Source organism: Sciurus carolinensis, chromosome 12 (assembly GCF_902686445.1).
Source record: "Sciurus carolinensis chromosome 12, mSciCar1.2, whole genome shotgun sequence".
NCBI lineage: Eukaryota > Metazoa > Chordata > Mammalia > Rodentia > Sciuridae > Sciurus > Sciurus carolinensis.
Window position 1 is genome coordinate 57,854,086 of NC_062224.1, and position 12,792 is coordinate 57,866,877.

The window sequence follows — 12,792 nt, forward strand, 5'->3', positions numbered from 1 at the left end:
TAGACTCTGGGAAAGAGTTTAAATATCTCTAGGTCTGTTTTATTATTTATTTTCAAAATAAAATAATAAATATTTATTTCAGGTTGTTCTTATGATGTCAAATGTGATTAGAAAAAAAAAGTACCTGATACATAATAGGCTTTAAAAAATATTTCTCTTCCCTTACTTCTACAAAACCCTCTGAATTCCCTATGTATTAAGATGGGATCAAAGCATTAAATTTAATCATAATTCTAATTACAATTTCAAAAACTACACACAATCCTCTATAGAAACTAAAAATCTTAAGTTAAAAAAATGATATACTAAAAATAAACTTCAACAAATAAGTTAAGAAGGTAGCTACACTTAACCAAAAATTATAAATTTAACCAGGTCATAAATAAGTACTGTTCAGAAAGGCAAGCAAACAATTGTTTTTACCCTTCATATATGAAAGGGTATCATGAAGGAAAATGCTGGGATCAGTAATAAGATAAAAATAATACAGGGATCCTCAGCTCAGTACCAAGTGCTGCCTGATGTTGAAGGGTTTTATACCTGAAAATTTTTAGCTGAAAATCAGATATATTGACCTAATAATAAATAATTTAATACAAAAAAAGTCTACAGTAAATCCACCACAACCACCCTGTCACACAGACTGCAGTTTGTGATCATCAATCCATTCCTCACCACATCACCCTATCCCTCGAACAGAAAAGAGGAGAGTTTTAAAATATAAGCAGAGAGAAACAATATGGACTTTTCCAAGCTAAAAGCTAGCATTTAAAACTGTTAGCTAAAATTTTTTTTTTAAATTGCCCCTTAAGGCAGGATTTTAAGATGGAATATTTACCTGTGTCTATAAATTTATTGTGTATGCTACTAAAAGATTAACAGTAATACCACTTTAGAAACTGTACATAAAATACCAGGTAAACTATAAAGTCTTGTGGTGCGTATCAACTTGGGAAAACAAAGTGTCTAGTATGATGGATTCATTCTGTTAAATATTTCCTATTTCCTATTTATTTCTATCAATTATCCTTCTTTCTCCTTTGTTATTTTTCATTCTATAAATGGACAGGGAAATAATATCATCTGGAGCTTTCACTCACTCATAAGGATTTCATACCCATTTAATTCAAAAAGACGACATTTAGCCAAAGTTTCTCAGAAACAATTTTTCAAATTAATTCTATTCTTTTTACCTGGAATCTACCTTACCTTTTGAAATTTTAGTATTTCTCCAAATAATTTCAATTTCTGAAGAAGCTTTTCTTGATGAACCAATCTTTAATAACACTTCCCTTTCCTAAACTCTAACTACATATTTTAATAGTAAAACTTACTTTAGAACTTAACTTTAAAATCTGTCTAAGTATCAATTTCAAGTGTTTGGGGCAGTTTTTTGCTACTATACTTCAAATTCTTCAAAGTGAAAGGCTATACTATGTATCAGTGGAACACTAAACACAGGATTTGACGTTAACATTATCTTAATCATGGGTTTAAATTCTGGCTCTTCCAGTTGTCAGATAAGTGACCTAAAAAGCATATCACAGCCTCTCTGAATGTCTTTAAAATGGAGAACAAAATACTTACCTCACAGTGTTGTGAAGATTAAAAGAGATAACATATGTAAAAGGACTTGGTACATAGTAACTCTCAAAGAAAGGTTGGTTTCCTTCCTTATTTCCTTTTTTCCCTCAGTACCTGGTACAATGTTGAGAACATAAAAACCCTCAATAAAAACTTTCTAAAATATTCATCAGAAGTAACTTCCCAATACACACACACACACACACACCTGCACACACATGGTAGGAAATGTCAAACCACAGTAAGTATGTAAGATTGTTACCTGGAAGAACTAGGTAAGGACACCAAGGAAGGAGTATGATATAAAAGTACTTAAAAATAGCTCAGTGATAATAATTATGGATAGGGTGTTCCTTTACATAAGCAGCTAATGGAAGAGATAGTTCAACATTGACCTCAAGAAAAATTAAGTGACAGAGAGGGGGAGGGGCAAGGAGAAAGGAAGGGTAGGGAGTGGGTTATTGGAAGAAGGGGGAAGGAAAGGAATATAGGAGGAAAAGATGGAACACTGGTTACACTTTTATGTCCTGATATCACCTGATGTAAGCTATTGAAACTGATCATTCCTTGCCTACCTTCCCCTAAAAACAATACCCACTGCATCCTCTACCTTTCAAAAAAAAAGTAGCAACTTAAGAGCCACATTAACTTAAATTATCCCCCCAATGGGGATAAGGGATCCTCTTAGAACAGCCAAAAAGACTTGAAGATTTTATTGCCTTTATTAAAAAACAAAACAACTTTTGATTAAAAGCCATAACAATAGTTATGGGTCCTCCTCAGCCTGCAAAAGCTTTGTCTTCCAAAGGCTGGAGTTTAAAGGATTTGGTCCTCATTCAGTTGCTCTAGATCTCATCCAAAGCACTGAGGCAGAGCCAATGGTAATGCCCTTTTGGCTATAGTAATTTTTAGTTATAACAAGGATTAGCCCCTAGGATCGAAGACCCTGACATTAAATAAAACTGGGATCTTCCCTGACCTCCTCCTCCATTGGTTCAATCAAGCAGTAGCAACTGGCCTTAACTGCAAGGGATTGCTGTTTAGGATTCTCCTTAAAACCTATAATGGTATTCAAAGAAAACTCAACAAAGTTTCCTTTTCATGCCAATGAAATTTAGTTAAAGGGAGAAAAATGACTGTCATTTAACTCAATTCAGCAAATATTACAGAGTATCTTCTCATGTTAATACTTCTATTTTGGTAGCACCTTTAAAATTCACAGTGTTTTCACATACATCATTTCATTTACTCTTAATTGCACTCATGAGAAATACATTATTATTATCCCTGCTGTTCAAAGATGAGAAGAATGAAGATCAAAATGGTTACAAGATTTGTCGAAGGTCACAAAGCTACTGAAGAAGTTTAAAAAGATCAAGTTAAAGTCTTCAAACTCCCAATCCAATGATCTTCCACTATACCAGAAACTGAAACAAATGCTATAGAAAAAGTTTTAAATGTGTATATACAAGTCATTGCCTTCTAAAAGTGTAATGCTCTCTTTGATTCTACATAAGCCTCCATATTCCTTTATATTTTAAGAAATAGGATTCAGAAGATAGAGCCTACTGATGATTTTGGAGTCTATTAGGAACCAAAGGTGAGAGATTAAAGAAGATACAAGAGAAAACACTGGATATAAAACAAATCTAAGCAGGTCACCTACAGTGTTATAATTAGGGAAGGATTAAAATAGTGAAACTATATAATGGGAAACTCAAATAGCATACAAATTATGCTTACAAACCTTTCAGAGATGCAGTAGGTTTCTCTCTTACCCCTGAAGACTAGATATGGAATGCAAGACTGTCATAACCATTTCTGATAAAACAGGATTACACTTTTTCTTGTCAAACTGTAGAGTAATTTGAATGAAAGGAAGGAAACAAGTGACTCTGTATGACACTATTACCTTGTAGTTAAAAGAAGAAGAAAAAAAAAAAAAACCTCCTTTTAAAGTGATTTTTATAAAGGTTTTACCCATTTTCGATTTTAAATTCAGTTAATGAGTTAAGTTTTGCAAACATATAAACATAACATCATTTATGATAATGAAGTCTGGGGGCAAATTTAATTAAATTTACAATAAGACGCTTTATGATAAATATTTAAGTATTTACTCCTTACACTGAGATACCTACTGCTAGATTTAACTTTCCAATTACCTCACAATTTGGTCACAAGCAAGGATAAGAAAGCACCAAATTGTCAAATGATCAAGTACATAAAAATGGTCTAATAAATCACTGAAAATAAAAACAAAGAAATTCCCTATCTTATCGTACCTAAAAGAACATAGCAATTTGCTTCAAAAATAGCATGTGTCGAACATTAAGGAGTAACAGAAGAAAAAAGAATACTTAAAAGATATAGGGTATATGAATATAGTTATGAATTTTGGCAAGGGTCTGTGGATATAAGATATACCATGTGGATACATAACATATAAAATAATTACAATTCAGTTTCTCTTGTGAAGAATGGAGAATATCTGATTTTTTTTCTGAGCAAGAAGATGGGATTTGCAAATAACTTTTTAAGAAGATGAATCTATACTATGCATTACATCTAAATATTTCAGAGAAGAGAATATTTGAAGGCAAGAAAACAATTAGGAGGCTGTTAAAACAATTCAGAGGGAACTGCTGAACTAAGCTAGGTAGGTAGTAGTGAAGTGTGGAAAGGAAGCAGTACTGGACAATAAGTTGATGAATGACTCATGGCCTGTTTGTCCACTGCATACTGTAACTAGATAGGTCCTTCCCTCCCCACCAATTTTTTTTAAGTCAAATACTGATTTGGGCACTCAGTAACTCCAAAGTTTTTTATCGTTTCTAACTGGTTTTCATTAAAAGTATCAAAATGTTTTTCAAGATCTTTTACTATCTGAATACATACTATTTAATCTTAATTTTTATTCCCCTCCAAAATGAGTTCTCTATCCATCTAGGATATTGCCTATATTATTCACAAAACAAGCAACTAAAATTCTCTCCTTATGTGTGCTTATGTTGCTAAATTTGCTAGCAATATTCCTCTTCCAAAAACCTACCCTTCAGGACTCATGTTAACCTTATCTCATGAACAAATTCTTACTAAGTCATCCTTGCTTACCTGACATATTGCTTCTCTCAACTTCTGCATTTATTTAAAAAAAAAATTCACTGAGGCAATTATTCCCATTTTCCCTCCCACTGCTACAAGTTCTGTGTCAATGTCATCCATTCCTGCTTATAAAAGCTATGTAAGATTATTATATAAAGATCAATAAACCTTTAAAAGTAAATTAATATATTATCTCATGGTCCACAAAAATTTATGTAATTTTCAATATTTCTAGGTTGAATTACGTATTGATAAGACTAAGAATCAACTCATAAGTTTTTTCCTTCTTCCCATGTATTTCCATGAAAGCATTAAGGAAAATGAACTGATTTTTCTGCATATTTCAAAATTTATTCAGAGATAAAGATACTTATGTTAGGTTTAAGCCCCATAAAGTCCTTACTTTTTTTCAAGGAGAACGAGAGAAGAGAGAAATGGGTGGAGAATAAACATTTCATTTAATTTCTAAAATTGGCCTAAGAAATGCAGACTAACCCATTTTTTATAGAAGGGATTGAGGAAAGTTTACAGAGAAGAAAAAGATATGTTCAGGGTATGCCAGTACATAGAGTACAGAATAAGGCAGAACTCTAGAGGAGCTTGTTGGGACAAGGGCTGGCACTCCTCCCTTACACAGGAGAGTGAAAAGAAACCTTTTAGAAATAGGATGAGCCCCAAAGACATATGTGCAAATATTCAAGTTCTCCATAAAGGAATTCTTTCCACTTTGGAATTGAGCAAACTAGGAATTCAGGGAGAAGTTGATAACTCTCAAATTGTTAGAGACTATAATTACTGAACATAAAAGCTATTTTGCTTAAAATGCCTTCAAACAATGCCTTGTGACAATATGTGTATCTTACTCTTCGTTCAATGATGTGAGTTTCCTGTGCGCAGATGATCTCAATTGTCCATCATTAGAAATCCATCACACTACAAGTCTAGCTAGAGATGTACTTTGCTTAGAAAAATGCCTTTTTCAAATTTACATCCCTATAGTACTATATTTAGAAGGTACCTTCACATGTAGTTCATATTTGATCCATTCAAAGAAAGATGAAGGTCAAATTACCCTTCATTACCCACATTCTATAGGACTTGGAGAGTTTCCATTCTATATGTCAAAAGATACCTCATTACTTTTAAATCTATAGAAAATGTCTTCTGTACTTTGGATCTCAAATTGTCCTCCAAAGGCCCATGCATTAAAGTAAAGTCCTGGTCCCCAGTTTGGCACTCTCGAGAGGTGGTAGGTGGAGCCTAGTAGGAGGCCTTTAGGTCATAGAAGCTGTGCTCTTGAAGGGAATTACGGGACCCTGGTTCTTTCTTTTCTTCGCCACCTCGCCATGATGTGAGCGGTTTTGCTCAGCCACACGATCCCACCCTGATACTTCACCGAAGGCCCCAAAACAACAGGGTCAACCAATCATGAATGGGAACATCCAAAACTATGAGCCAAGATAAATCTTTTCTCTTTTCAAGTTGATTATCTCTATTTATTACAGTAATAGAAAGCTGACTTAGCACAATGTCATGGTATGGGGATGGGGGAGGGAAATAAAATTTAAATTATAGTGGAATAATATCAGTTTTAGTCTTGATGTTTAACTACCACTGCGTGGTAAGGTAGCCTTAAAAAGATCACTGACTTCCAAAGGCTTCATTTTTCTCATCTAAAAAAAAAAGGAGACATTTGAATGAAATGTTTTCAGATATTTACTCAAAAGAAGTCAGTAACTCATGGACTAGGGTTGTGGCTCAGTGGTAGAGCACTTGCCTAGCATGTGTGAAGCACTGAGTTCGATCCTCAGCACCACATATAAATAAGTAAAATAAAGGCCCATGACGACTAAAAAATATTAAAAAAAAAAAAAGAAGTCAGTAAGTCATTATATGTAGGCACTGGAAGCTATATATAAAAAAATAAGACTACACTGTTTCCCCTAAAATAATTTGGACTATAAGATGAGGTATATACATGAACTAAACAACCAAGAAACAAAGTAATAACAAAAAAAGATAGTAGCTTGATGAAGGACAAAGAGTATATATAAGGAGAGGAATATAAATCTGAATTAAATCTTAGATAAAAGCAAATTATACAAGCAAATAGAGGGTAGAAGAAAATTTAACCAGAGGGAAGACCTAAACAAAGGCTAAGAGGAGAAAAGCAGCAAACCTTAAATAGGGAATTATGAACAGTTCAGTGTTACTGAAACACAATTGCAGAACAGAAGAGACATGCAGTAAGAATTGAAAGGAAAGGCCAGATTAAAGACATCCTTGTATGATATATTAAGAAAGTTGGATGTTATTCAGTAGGCAATGAAGATCCAAGGTAGGGCTTTCACAGGGGAATGGCATAGTTAGGGTGTAATTTCAGAAAGATCATTTTGACAGTCATGTGAAGGAAGAATATGAGTGGTACAAACTAGAGGCAGAGAATCTAGTTAAAACTCTATAGTAGGAAAAAAAAAGAATATATAGCAGAGATGATGATGGCTCATTCTAGGGTAATTACAGAAAAAGACATAACAGGTTAAAGAAATAAGCAAATAATCAGGACTAGAAAGGGACTGGGATTTGGGTAAAGATGTAAAGGGAAAGATAATGATGGAATGGATCCAAATTTCTGCTCAGGCAAAGAAGGAACTATGAGATGTGAGGGAAGAAGTAGACAAAATCATCTTGAGTTTAGCTTAGGACATGTAATATACAAAAAGTATTTAGAGATGTCCTAAAAGTCAAGAGACTTAAGTAACATAATGCTCAGGAAAGCAGCCTGCCCTAAAGAGATATAAGGGTAAGATTAAGTTGCATACTGGTTTTAATAGAAACCCTGAAACTTTAAGAGTCAATGTATCTCACTCAAGGAAGAGGTACAAAGTGTCCTTAACCAGAATTTTGTTAAATACCAAAATTATACATTATGCAAAGAAAGAAAAATCAGGAGATAGATCAGAACATTATACAATGCCAGAGATCATCACAAGAAGGAGATAGTAATCAACAGAATAAAATGAAGGCCAGATGAAAATCCAGAAAAAATAAGAACTAAAAAATGTCTACTAGACTTAATGATGGGGACCAGCACATACTTCCCTAAAATAACACTGAGGCATCTGAGAAAACAGTAGAAGTAGGAAGGACACCCTTACCCTTCAGCAGAAGCAGATCATAAAAACCTAGGAAGAATTATCTGATTTTCCTTTGAAGGAGTTTGTCTTAAGATCCGCACTGGAGAGAGAGCCTCCCTATACCTGAAGTAAAGAAATATCCTCATCTCTAAAAACACAGGGACAAAGAGAAGAATATGAACAAACAGGCCTTGATAAGATACTCCCATTTATTACTAATAGAGTATCCCCTTTTTCCAATCATAGTTCCTCATCAAACCTAAGCATAGAAATACACAAGTTTATATGTTTCTTTGGGTCTTCATATCCAAAGGGTCCCAAGTCATGTAAAAGTCACATTAATTAAGCTCATATGTTTTTCTCTTGTTAATCTGTCTTGTTAGAGGGACCTAAGCCATTACACTAATTGGAAAAGAAAAAATCTCTTTTCCTCTATATCAGAAATTAAGTGGTCACTGGAGAATTCATGATAAGCAGTTTCATTGATGATGATACATGACATGGGAACAGGGGTGGGGGTGGTAAGGAAAGAATGGAAGAAAGATGGATTATGTAGAGGAAAATGAGGGGTGGGGAGGGGGCTGGGGAAGGAAAGATAACAGAATGAGACAAACATCACTACCCTATGTATGATTACACAAACAGTGTGACTCTACTTCAGGCATAACCAGAGAAATGAAAGTTATACCCCATTTGGGTACAATGAATCAAAATTATAATAATAATAATAAAGAAAAGTAGTTTAAATCAAGTAGATAAGGGAGGAAACTACACTGTAGGGTTAAGAAGTGGAAATCATGAGTGTAGACTACATTTGTGCAAAATTTTAATCAGATGGGAAGGAATTCAAAATTTAATGAAGATTAAAAAGACCAATTCTAAAATCCCTTCCAGTTCTCATGCTTCACTTTACTCATATGGATAAAATGCTTAGTTTAGTAATATTCTATTAAAACCCACATAAATCTGAATTAGAATTTTAATTATCAGAAAAATAGGGAACTCAGATTATAGCTATCACAGGGACATAACACTTTCCAACATACCTTAGAAATACCTTGTAAAACTATTTTTTAATTTTTCTTTCTAGATATACATGACAGTAGAGTGTATTTTGACATATTATACATACATAGTCTAAGTATAACTTATTCCAATTATGATCCCATTCTTGTATTTGTATCATATATATGGATAGGAAAGATATGTTCAATTTATTCTACTATCTTTTCTATTCCCATTCCCATCCCCCCTTCCCTTCATTCCCCTTTGTCTGGTCCATGAACTTCTAAATCCTTCCCTCCCTTGTTGTGAGAGGGAAGTGGGGAAGGAAAGATAATAGAATGAGACAAACATCACTACCCTATGTACATGTATGATTACACAAATGATTTATCAGAGAGAACGTTGTGCCTTTGGATTTGGGGGATTGGGTTATTTCACTCAGCATGATATTCTCCAGTTCCATCCATTTACCAGTAAATGCCATAATTTCATTCTTCTTTATACTTGAGTAATATTCCATTGTATATACTACATTTTCTTTATCCATTCATCTGTTGTAGGGTTATTGTGAACTGAGTTGCTATAAACATTGAAGTGGCTGCATCATTGTACTATGCTGATTTTAAGTCCTTTGGTTATAAACTGAGGAGTGGGATAACTGGGTCAAATGGTGGTTCCAATCCAAGTTTTCTAAAGAATCTCCATACTGCTTTCCAGAGTGTCTTTTTTAAAAAATATATTAAAGGGTGCTAGGGCAAAAGGAAGATAGGGCAAAAGGAAACTACTGGTGAAAGAAACTTCTTGTTTCAACTATGCCTTCTTTTAATGCCTCATAAAAACATTCTTTGTCACCTCTGCCTGGAATATTCTTCTATAAATAATTTGCTTAACTTCTCCATAATCTTCAGAGACCTATTCAAAGTCCATCTTATAGAATCATAAACTGTGAGGGATCAAAAGACCCTTAATCCATTGAATTCAGTTTGTTTCCACTATGCCCAAGGTCACACTCATAGGTTGTACCAAAGTTGAAATGTGAACCATTTCCTCAACTAGTGCCCATTTCAGTAATTATTTCCTTAGGTAATCATTATTTATAAAATTTAAGATTAGAGCAAGTCAGAATATCAAATCAAAATAATTCATTTATTGTAAGGCCCAAGTTAATAATATTCCTAAAAACTAAGGAGCTAGTTCATAAATTCATTATTTTGAGTCAAGTACCAATAACTACTTGGTTATACACATAAAGATTACAGATGTCAACTAATATTTATTTCATAGTTGACTGTCAGTCACTAAATAGGATTTTTCCCCAAGAATGCAGCATTTATTTCAGCCTCTGCCAGTGGAAGTGTTGGAGCAGATGTTGGCAGACCGTGACATACAGTATGTCTTTAAAACTTGTTGGGGTGTGAAATTTCATAAGGTCAAAAAATGCTGCATTTTGATCAGCAGATAAAGGAATTCTGCACTTTCCAAATTATTTCAGACAAACCAATATAATTACTAGCAAAATGGACAAACTAAGAAAACTATACTACTTTAGGTGGGACATGGTAATACATACTGCTAATGGTTTAAAAGATAATTTCTATGTCTTTAAAGCAAATGTTCACCCAAAAGATCTTCAGAATGAAAATATGTTCTTAAGTCAACACAAAATATTAAGTGGCAAAAGAATTTAAAATATAATTTCCTACTGAAACAAATACTTAATATCTAGTGAGCATTTTGGTGGGGAAAAATGTTTTTCTTAACTAATATAGATAGATATGTGATAGTGGTCTTATTTTTGTAGAAGTAAAATCACTATATAAGAATCCACTGACATAAATGGAGAAGGATTTTATTATAAGCTGATATCTTTATCAGTTGAATGATTCCACAAGTCCTTTGGTTTATCTTTTCTTTAAAAAAATGAAATAAAGAAGGATAAAGAAGACTAAGACTATTATAATGGTAAGATGAACATTAACATTCAGGAACTATTGTTTTCTTGAATTTATTTTAAACTGTTATTTAACTGAATTTTTTAGCTTCAATTTTTCCTTATGTTTTTCAAGTATGATTGAAATTAACAGAACCAAAATAAAAATTAAGGAGACTGTCCAATTAAAAGTTTTATTTCCATGATTCAGATTCTAGCAAGCTCTCATGAAAGCTGATTTCAACTTAACTTTAAAATGTTGTATTTCTGAATTAACACAAATATCCTTTCACTGATGAATCAGCAAGTATATAGAGACTAAAGAGCCTGATCATGACACATTATTGTCATTTTTCAGTTTATTTGTGCCATGTTCAAACACAAAATTTCTAAATAAATCATGAACATTTTTGTTTATAGGAAGAAAAACAACTATGAACATAAAATCCCCTCAAAATTATTTCTAATGTAAATAACTTATTTTTCACCATGCAATCAATCAAATTATCTAAGATTTTAACAGGAAACTTTGATAAGATACTCAAGTACTGGAACATCTTACAAACCAAGTTCAATCTAGCAACAAAGTTCAAAAGTATTCTTAAACATCTTCTAAAGAAAAACTTGGGGCACATATCTGGAAATTGTATTTATCACATTCAAATTCTAAATATGAAAAATATTAAACCCTATTACACTGCATAAAATTATATGCTTAATCACTATGAATTGAAATTTTTATCAAAGCTGAAATTTTCTTTGCTATTTAATATAGACCCAAACTTTCCCATAGGCTTCTTATATATCTTAAAATGTTAAAATCATACAAATAAATAAAAACAAGGTGAATCAACAACAATTAACTTACTTGCCACTGAAAAGTTGTTGAGGGGATAAGGTAAATCCACATCTTGAGGTTTCTCTTTGTATCCTATGAATGAGCCATCTGTCTTCAAAAGGAAATATCTTGGCCTCCAGTTTTTTATATATTCTCCTACATGAGGAAAGCATGCATGTTAATGCTGCAAAAAATGAAAAGCAGCCTTTATACGAAAAATAAATTACGGTACAATATATGTTCTACAACACTGGCCTTCAAAAATTTAGTTAGACAATTTTCTTTTAACTTAGCTTACAAAAGAAAATACATAGGCCTACAATTAACACTCAAATACAACCCAAACATGTTTTGTTTTTCATGATTTCACACTTTGATAATTCATTTGCACCATTATTCCTTCAGAGAATCATTCATCTGAGTACACATTTTGTTCAATTTTTCATTTTATCAGTTGGTCGTTAGAGCGTATTACCAGTCAGTTTAAAAAGCCTTGGTAAATCAACCACACGGTATCTATGAATTTCGATGAAAACCACTTATAAAAGGAATATGAAATAGATTTCTCTTCCATGTGCCACAAACTAATAACATAATTCGTAAGAAAAAAAAGAAAAGAAAAAACAGCTAAGTTTTCATTATTAAATCATGACTATAACTTTCTTTTTGGAGGAAAATAACCTTTCACACAGTGCTGTAAATAAATCAAGAAAACAAAAGATGAATTAATAGCACTTAAACCATACACCAACTCACACATATGTATACACAAACATAATTGTAAAGAACATATGGTACCCTGCCATTACATAACCCTCAATAAATATATACTTAAGTAGATTTATGTATAAGCTTCTACCTAACCACAAAATAGTTTCTTCCTAGTTACAAGCAATAGAGGTGCTCCATGACACCTCAAGAGCTAGATGGCTGTCTGGTCTCATTTTCCAGCTCTCTACTGGGTATTTCTATCTTGTTATTTACTTTCAAATGCTGAATCACAGAACTACAAAAATAAAAATAAAAATAGTTCAATTTTTGTTACAAATCAGCTGCTTCTCTTGTCCCAGGCTCAAATCTAGCATCTGACTTCTCTGACTCCTTATCCTATCAGTAACTAGGTCAATCTGGACTTCATATATCATAAAATATAATCTCTTGCCAACATGTATTTCAGATGTGGATCATTTCTC

General features: G+C 32.9%; 1 protein-coding gene across 1 annotated transcript in view; it reads right to left on the reverse strand.

The window, feature by feature from the left end:
* The window catches only part of Akt3 (AKT serine/threonine kinase 3), a 294,858-nt gene that overhangs the window by 156,394 nt on the left and 125,672 nt on the right, over positions 1–12,792 (reverse strand). Inside the window, 1 exon segment of the mRNA XM_047521463.1 lies at positions 11,630–11,755. Within this exon segment, the coding sequence (XP_047377419.1) occupies positions 11,630–11,755 (126 nt within the window).